At 46.6% G+C, this 8,494-nt stretch overlaps 1 protein-coding gene; it reads left to right on the plus strand.

Moving 5' to 3' along the window:
* The first annotated feature begins 2,325 nt into the window (after nucleotides 1-2,325).
* Nucleotides 2,326-4,943, plus strand: GSTUM_00011739001 (uncharacterized protein). XM_002842103.2 has 3 exons: nucleotides 2,326-3,204; nucleotides 3,411-4,361; nucleotides 4,428-4,943. The coding sequence occupies exons 2-3, from the start codon at nucleotides 3,917-3,919 to the stop codon at nucleotides 4,736-4,738; spliced, it is 756 nt and encodes a 251-aa protein (XP_002842149.1). The 5' UTR covers nucleotides 2,326-3,204; nucleotides 3,411-3,916; the 3' UTR covers nucleotides 4,739-4,943.
* The last annotated feature ends 3,551 nt before the right edge of the window (nucleotides 4,944-8,494 follow it).

Here is an 8,494-nt window from a genome sequence, read left to right on the forward strand (position 1 = left end):
GGGGGTTTTTTTTTCGCAGTATGTAGTTGTACTGTACATGTAGGATACTGTAAAGTAAAGTAAAGTAAAGTAAAGTAAGGCTCTTGGGTTGTTTTGCTATAGTCTAATAGCCGAAGCGACCGACCGACGGATCACATAATAATATAATATCATACCAATCGAAATAACAAAGTTATGATAAATTCCAACCTATTTTTCATCTACATATTTTTCCCCGCCTCAGCGAATATCTAACTAAATAGACCAAGGCTAGACCTTCCCCCTTCCTCCCCGCCCCCATCTTGAGGTTGAATCCATCCATCCATTCATCCATCCATGGCTAGCCTAGTAACGAACGGCAACCCACAACACTGGTAGCGGTTACGAGTACAGTACCTGTACTGTACTAGTACGATGAGCGAGCGGTGAACTCTCTCTCTCTCTCGAGTTGCGGCGTATGGTACTGTACTCGTACATCGTCACGAACACCGACAAAGAGAAACCCTACCGGTACTCACCGTGAGGGGAAGGAACTCATTTCGACTTCCCCTCCCTCGGGACGTACAGTACAGTACTACGAGTACGATCATAACATACGTGTAACTCGGCCGGCATACGGGAGGTGGGGGGGGGGAAACAAAAAAAATAAAATAAAAAAAAATAAAATAAAAAAAAATAAAAAAAAACAACGCAACAGCAAAAAAGCACAAAGTACAAAATCACGTGATTGCATGTGACGTGAATTTCTGCGCATTGATAATGTACGGTAATCATTCTTCTGGTTTTTTTATCTATCGGTATTAGTAATTTATTATGTGACGATCGGAAAGAGAAAGAGGGACATGAGGCTAAAGTGCGGATGAATGAATGAATGATGTGGGTGTGTGGGTGTTGTGTGACATTTGATTTATTTTATCATACTTTTTGACACGTGCTAGATTGTGATATTGGGAAAGGGAAAGAAAAATAAAAAAAAAATGTGGGAATCACATGTGATGGCAAGTTGGTTGGCATGTGGGTTGGGTTATTGGTTGGGGGGGGGGGGGGGAGTGTTGGGCCGGGGGTTTCGGGGCGTGAATTGGGGCATGTGCTGATGGATGATGGATGGGCGTTTTCTCTCTTTTGAGAGGATTGAGTGCCAGTGCTGTACGGGTACTGTACATGTACGATACTGTACTGTGCTCGTACCATGCTTTAAGTTATGTGATAATGCGAGAGAGGAGGCGGAGTATGGGGAGGTATCATGGGAAGGAGGAAAGAGGATGAAGGAGGAGGGAAGGAGGAGAGGAAGGGGGTTGATCGGTTTGATCGACTGTGGGAATGGCCTTTTCTTGGTTCTTGCTTGATGGATTGCTTCTTGCCCTAGTCTACCGGTACCGGTAGACTATTCCTCTCTTTCTTCTGTCACCCTTCTTCATCACTGGGAGGGGAAAGGAACTTGCAACCCTCTCTCAACCGCCCTCCCTTTCCTTTGATGCACTCCGCTTTCTTCTGCATTCAACACCTTCCATCATCCCCCCCCCTCTCTCTCCCCGCCTGCCCGCCCGCACCCCACTCCCTGACCCCAACCATCACCACCCTCAGCATCACTACTCCCCCCCTCACCAGTACCATTGATTCCATCGTGCCTTGTTGCAATACGGGCACTCTTCTAGGCCCTGCACGAACCTTATCTTTGTCAGCGATTGATGGATGACTGAGTGATTGTCCATACCCTTTTGCTTTTTCCTCTCACTTTTTTCTCTCTGCTGCCTTCCCTCTGGCACACTGTGGAGCTGGCCGGGAGAGTGGTGCCTAAAAGCTCGGTTTGTGTAAAAATAATTTGGGATAAAAAAAAGGAATACCGACGACTGAGCGAAGGCAGTACCGTACCGTACACGTACCCTACGGTGCCCTTGTGTGAGTGAGCATCGAGCAGTTAGTATTCATAGGAGGAGGGCGAAACAAATAGAGAAATTCCTTTATCTGAACGCGGCTCGTACGGTAGCCTCTTCCCCTCCCTCTTTCACTACTTTTCCTCTTTCTCTCTCACTTGGAGCAGGGCAAACTTACCCTTACCTTACCCGACTGACCTCACCTTACCTCACCCTCGCCCATTCCGCTTTTTGATTATTCCCGTTTCTTTACCACCAACCCCACGGATCGGAGGGGATTTATCATATTCTCTTTCTCTCTCTGGTCTTTTTTTTTTTTTTTTTTTTTTTTTTTCCTTCCTTTTTTTTCCTTTTTCCCTTTCTTCCGTTTTTTTCCCCTTGTGTTAGTGGTTTCTTCTTCCTTGGTCTGAATCAAATAACGTGAAAAATAGAGTGGGAGAAAGAAGGAAGGAAAGGATAGGATAGGGGGGGGAGGAAATCGAGAAACAAGAGGATTCAACAATGGCTACAAGGACTCGCTTCAAATCTTCTTCTCCTGCACCTTCGTCCTTATCGGCCCCGACAACCATGACGTTGGACTCCGTCGCAGCAGCAGGAACTCCTCACCCACAGCAGACGACCTCGAAAACCACGACCACGACAACAGCTTTACCCCCATCGAACTTTCAGCAGCAGTTCCCGCCGCAGGCGCAGATTCACCATCACCCATACCCAAATGCCGGTCACCTTCACCATCACCATGCCCACCCCCGAGGACCCCCACCCCGTCTCGATGACTATGTCGCAGCAAAGATCGCCCCGGAGGATCCAACCAGGCGATTCTCGTCGACGCCCGATAACACACCACTCGCAATACTGAATTTTCACAATGCGGTTCCCCGGAATTATGGGAGCCATTCGGTGCCTTCCTCTGGCCCTGTTCCTGTTGTGTTACCCCCCGTAGGGGGTGCAGGAGGGGGAGGGGGAGCGAATGGTGTAGGGAGTGTTGGCCATGTTCTCGGACAACCGCCCGCATCTTCGTACGGGGCTCACCATGCACCCCATGAAGAGGAGGACGTGGTTCCGCAGTATAGGTACCGGAAGAACGAGAACTCGTATCATCATCGGTATGCGCCCACCGAGAAATCGAGATCGTTATCCATTCAGTCTTTGATATCTTCACCGGAATTGACCCCCCCAACATCATATTCGAATAATGATGGGCAATCGGGCACACGGAAAAGAAAGGGTAGTGACGGGGATGTCGGGGGTTCGCATGGGACTCGCAGCGGTAGCATTGTCTCCACGACTGTTACCATGGATGATCCGGAGGTTAGAGAGGTGGTCGAGGCTTTAGGCGGACTGAAGGGTGGTGAGCACACACCGGAATAACTCTCGTCCCTTTCCTGATTTTTTTCTTTTTCTTTTCCCAATTGGCCCCATTTCTTGGAATGAAAAAAAATGAAAAATTTAAAGACAAGAAAAAAAAACAAATTAGAAATAAATAACTAAATAGAAAGGGTTTTCTGAGTAAATCGGTTTGGTTTCTTTTTACTAAACTCTTTCACATGGTATTAGACTTCACTGCGACATCGCCTACCACCGCCAATCATCAGCTTCCCCCACACCAACGTAATCCATCCGGAGTTGCCGAGAAACAGCAGCCACAGCATCAGCATCAGCAGCAGCAACCAGAACACGAACCACTCATTAATCTTATTACCTCTTCCGCACAGCGGGCTCACCCATTGATCTCCTCTGTGATCACTACGGGTCTCTCCGCTTACGGTGCTTCCAAGTCATACTCCCCCTCCTTCCGTTACGCCGCCGAGTCAGTGGAGAGCCGAGTTGGGGTGCCAGTTGGAAACGTGGTATCGGCAGTTGGACGGCAAACCGGATTGGACAGTGCACTAAGGAGGGGTTTGGGAGGGAACCGGAGGGCCAGCTCGGGCGGGGAACAGCGTGCGGATACAAAGAAGAGGAAAACGAGCAATAAGAACGGAGATTTGCAGAAGGGCGAGGAAAGTTTTAAGATCTTGGCTCAGCAGCGGAAGCAACAGCAACAGCAGAATACGTTAGCCAGGATGAATGGTGGAAGTGATCGGGCTCTTGACGAGGGCGCGAGTGATAGGCAGATTGCGGCTCCGAACCAGACCTGGCCCACTCGGGTGGTGCTTAGTACATATGGGTTTGGCGCGGCGTTGAATGAAGAGAGCCTGAAGAATCTGAAATACTGCTTGGACTGGCTTCGCTTCTTGAATGCGCACTTGGGGAAGCTAGTTTCTGCGTTAAAAGGCGTTGTTGAAGAATTGGACGATCATCGACGGTCCCAAATGGATGAGGACAGGCATGCCAACGGTGGGATAGCTCGAGCTCTCCCCACCTCGTACGAGAACTCGCGAGCCGTCCTTGCAGCAAAGGTTGAGAGTCTGAAGGGCGATGTAGTCGCCACGATGAAGAAAGTGGTGGAGGTAGTGAGCAACTACACTGGGAGTGCTCTACCGGAGAATGCCCGAGAGTTGATTAAACGTGCTCCCCTCCCCCTTTTACTTTTCCCACTGCCCTTTATTATCAGCGATTAACTTGTTTATATAGGTCATATATTTGCCCTTCCACAACGTTTCCAAGCCGCCAATGCCTCGGAACTCGCCGAGAAGGAGAAAGATGGTCCCATGTCTTCCGCTAGCAGAGCGCTAGTTTTGGCGAAGGAGGGTCTCGACATGATGCAGCAGGTTAGCGCTGTTGTCGAGGGGACCATTGATCGAGCGGAGGAGTGGTGCGAGAGGTTGGGGAGGAAGAAGAGGGAGGATGATGGACAGAGTGGTGGGGAAGAGAAGAAGGTCGAATGGGCGGAGGGGGGGAGAGACGGGGACGAAGATGTCAAGATGGAAAAGCCTCGAGGTTGACATCCGTGGAGGTGCCTCGGCTCACTCTTTCTTCACCTTTCCTTTTTGTTTGTTTGGAAGTATATATTTTGTGAGGTCGGGGTTTCCTTTTGATTTACGCTGCCTTTACAATGGCTTGCACGTTGGTAGGCTCCCTGGAGGTCACGTCGATTGGCTGACAGGAATTTGATACTGAATGTATGGCTGGAGGGGGATGCGGGGCGGATGGGATACTGGTAGGAATGGAGTATGTAGTGTGATTTTTTTTTCTTTTCACTTTTTCCCCCTTTATTTGCTTTGATGGCTTGTTTTGCTTGTTCATTTCGGAGACTGGTGGGCGTATCTGATTTTTATTCTTTACTTTGGTTGGGGGTGGTATAGGATGGGCAGCGTGGGGTCTATGCGGTGGGATTCGATATATAGGGGATCTTTTCTTTATTTTTTTTTGCTTGTTTTGTTGCGTGTGCACGTTCTATCCAAGACGGAAGAAAGAAGGAGCCTTTAAATATGATAAATAAGAAAGCTTGGGGTTTTTCTCTCGTTATAGTATTGGGATATTGGTGTGGGATTTGTTTGCTCTGATGTGGGCCACCGCAACGACTGGAGTCAACGCACGATACCGCTCCATCCGTACTTGGGACCCCACGCCCGAGCTGGATGGGGTGATAGCACCGCCACCGGAGGAAGAGACCGAGTGGCCGAAGTATCGTAGCCTTCGAGGGTCGGGGGGCAGAATACTCACTCAAAGGTCCTGAGACTCGGGAGCGAACGGGTAGGTGGCGTCCTTCGATGGCTAGAATAATTCCTTTGGACCCACTCGCTAACTAGCCCAAGTGAGTTTACCGTGCATTGGATTTGGGATCTGTACCAGCATTACTGTAGACCGTATGCACAAGGAGGACGGTAGTCAATAGAAGGGTCAAGCTATGCATTTCATACCCCACTCGCGATCGCTATCCCGACGTGGTGCAGTGCCGACAAGCACATCCGCCCTTATATTAAAATGCCCTTTCTACCACAGACCATGACAGTTGCTATCACAACGTGCTTCTTTAGTTGTACCATACTCTACTTGCCCTATCATAAATCGTTACTCCGGCGTTAGGAGTAAAATTCTGGACCCCTGGAGAACAGAGAAGTTGGACAGGACTCGGCAATTGCAACCGCAACATGGTCTACAGACGCGTTGATGGGGCTCGTTTTAACTGACGGGACAATCATTACTGTCTTGTGCTATCTCTTCCTCTAGAAGTCGTTGAATTCCGGTCGCCCATTGCCGTATTTAGTTAGAGGGGGCTCCTGGGCCCGCCGTGGGGGGGGGGCAGACGAGAAAGAAAGAGAGACTTTTTTCCTTTCAGACTTTTAATTTCTGCCCGCCTCTTCTCAATTTCCACTCAAAAGTACAGTATGATATCAGGAAAGGTTCATTTCACAACTACAGTACGGTATCACCCCCCCCCCCTACCCTTTTTTTTAACCTCCCCGATTGGGGTGGGGTGGGTTTGAGGGATGAACCACCGTTATCACGGGAATCACAGTACGAGGGGGGGGAAGAAAGTAATGCGACACCCGTGCAACACAAATTCCCGTACGGAAACAATATCAACAACATATAGTACTACCATTTTCCACAACCACATTCAATAAATAAAATAAGTAAAGGAGATAAAATTAAAAAATGCTTAGTATTTCCTTAAAGTAAAATAAAAAGAAAATCATAAATCAATAATGAGTTTGGTGCCCTTTTCTTCTAATAACCTCTCTGACCCGCTTTGGCGTACTTCTGCAAAGATCCATAAACCTTCCATCAGGAATAGCTTTCCATGCTTCCTCCACAGCTCTGATTAGCTCTTCCTTGCATGCAACTCTTCCATACCTTTTCCCCAAGTAAGTTTCCATATCTCCCCAAATATTTTCAATTAAGTTCAGGTCTGGTGACTGTGGTGGTCAGGGCAATATATCCACCCCATTCCTTTTTCTACACTTTGTAGAATATCTGTGATTAAACCAGTAGTTAGATTATATTCTTAAGTAAGTATTTCTATATCAAAAAACAGAAAATACAATAATTATAAGGAGGTAGAACCTACCCTTTATGCCCTGGTGCACCATCTTCAACAACCCTAGTCCAACCAAATCTCTCACAACACTCGTGCCAGAAAGGAATTAAAACTGGATTCAGAATATACTTAGTATACTCATAAGAATCCACTTTAACCTTTCCTGGTACTACCACTAGCTTTGACCTCAAATCCCCACAAAAGGCTCTCCATACCATAACTGTCTCCCTTCCTGACTCCCAGACCTCATCAATGCAATCCTGATCATATTCCTCAGAAGGTTCTCTTATCACCCATCCTCTCTGCCCAAATCCAACTGTAGAGAATGAGGTTTCATCAGTCCATATGATTCTGGACCAATCTCTTAGTTTCCAAGCTCTTTTTCTCATACACCAATCAAATCTAATTGGTATATTTTTAGGGCGCGATCCCCATCTAAAATATCTTTTAGTTATGTAAACACTTAAATCTTCATTAAAGTACTTACTTCTTGCATGGTTTTCTTTTATTTAAATTAAGACTCTTAGCTGCCCTGCTAATTGTCCTGGATAATGCCTTTAATCCCTTCTCTTCTTTAATATCCTCACAAGAGAGTCTTCTATTTCTTTTATTTTCTTTAATAAAAGACTTTAGATCAAGTAGATCAGACTCCTGGAAGATTGGAGGTCTTCCTGTTCGCTGGTAGTTGGAAGGACTACCTGTTTCCCGATACCGTTGATAGATGCGAGCACAGGTACTATAGTGAACTTTAAGGCCAATTTTTTCCTCCAATTCGGCAGCTATCTTTCTGAAAGACCACTCCGCCATTTCTCGGAGAGCAATAATATGGATCCGGTCATCACGTGTGGTTTTCCGCTCAAAGCGCTGTCACTTCTTCGTCAACGATCGCCGCTGCTCAAGATTTTGTGGACTAATCTCTAAATCATTTAATTGTATTATTATTTCAACTTTATGTACATATTCATTTAATTAAACTACTTATGCTCACTTCTGCGGGTTCCCTTTACCCTCATAGTGCTTTTCTGAAATGGTTTGGCAGGTGGTGGGGGATATAGTGAGTATTGTAGTGATGGGGGTTGGGAGTAGAGTTGCGATCTTGTGGGAAGCGGTTGCTACTGTGTCGCACTACTTCTTTCCCCCCCCTCGTACAGCGCAGTACAGTACGTTCCAGATTGCCGAATCGAGCTGCTGCTGCCATCATGTATGATGCTATATTATAGCATGTACGATGCCCGCGTAAGAAGGTCCAACCCGGAAGGAGAGGGGGGATAACGGTAGCTTGTCTTGCTATATATCGTACTGTACATTACCGTAATATATTGTATGTCGGTGAGGAGTTTTTCTTCTTCTTTCGTATGATAAGAGATTGGAAAGTATGATATCTTATAAGAAAAACTCCACACCCGTGGGGTAAATAAAAAAAAAAAGCTTGTTTTTTCTGTTTGTATTTCTCCTTTGGGTGATTGAAGATTGATTTCGGTGAATCTTGTTTTTCATAACCATGATATACTTATCGTCCTATCATACTTTAGTGGGGGAAAAAAAACGTTGGTCGATGTGATGTGATGTGATGTGTTGTGTTGTGATGTGTGATGTCGGGACATCTAATTATCTTTTTTTTTATTGTTCGGGGGTGGGGAGTGAGTTCATCTGAGGAAGGAAGGGATACTAAGATACTGTACTGCAGATGAGCTGGATAATACTCGTACTGTAACTT

This window comes from Tuber melanosporum, assembly GCF_000151645.1.
Source record: "Tuber melanosporum whole genome shotgun sequence assembly, scaffold_9, strain Mel28".
NCBI lineage: Eukaryota > Fungi > Ascomycota > Pezizomycetes > Pezizales > Tuberaceae > Tuber > Tuber melanosporum.

Excerpts from the sequence above, each read along its gene's own strand:
- GSTUM_00011739001 (XM_002842103.2), top strand. The coding sequence starts at position 3,917 with ATGAATGGTGGAAGTGATCGGGCTCTTGACGAGGGCGCGAGTGATAGG. Across the intron at positions 4,362-4,427 it reads TGCCCGAGAGTTGATTAAAC|GTCATATATTTGCCCTTCCA; the intron begins GTGCTCCCCTCC and ends TTGTTTATATAG.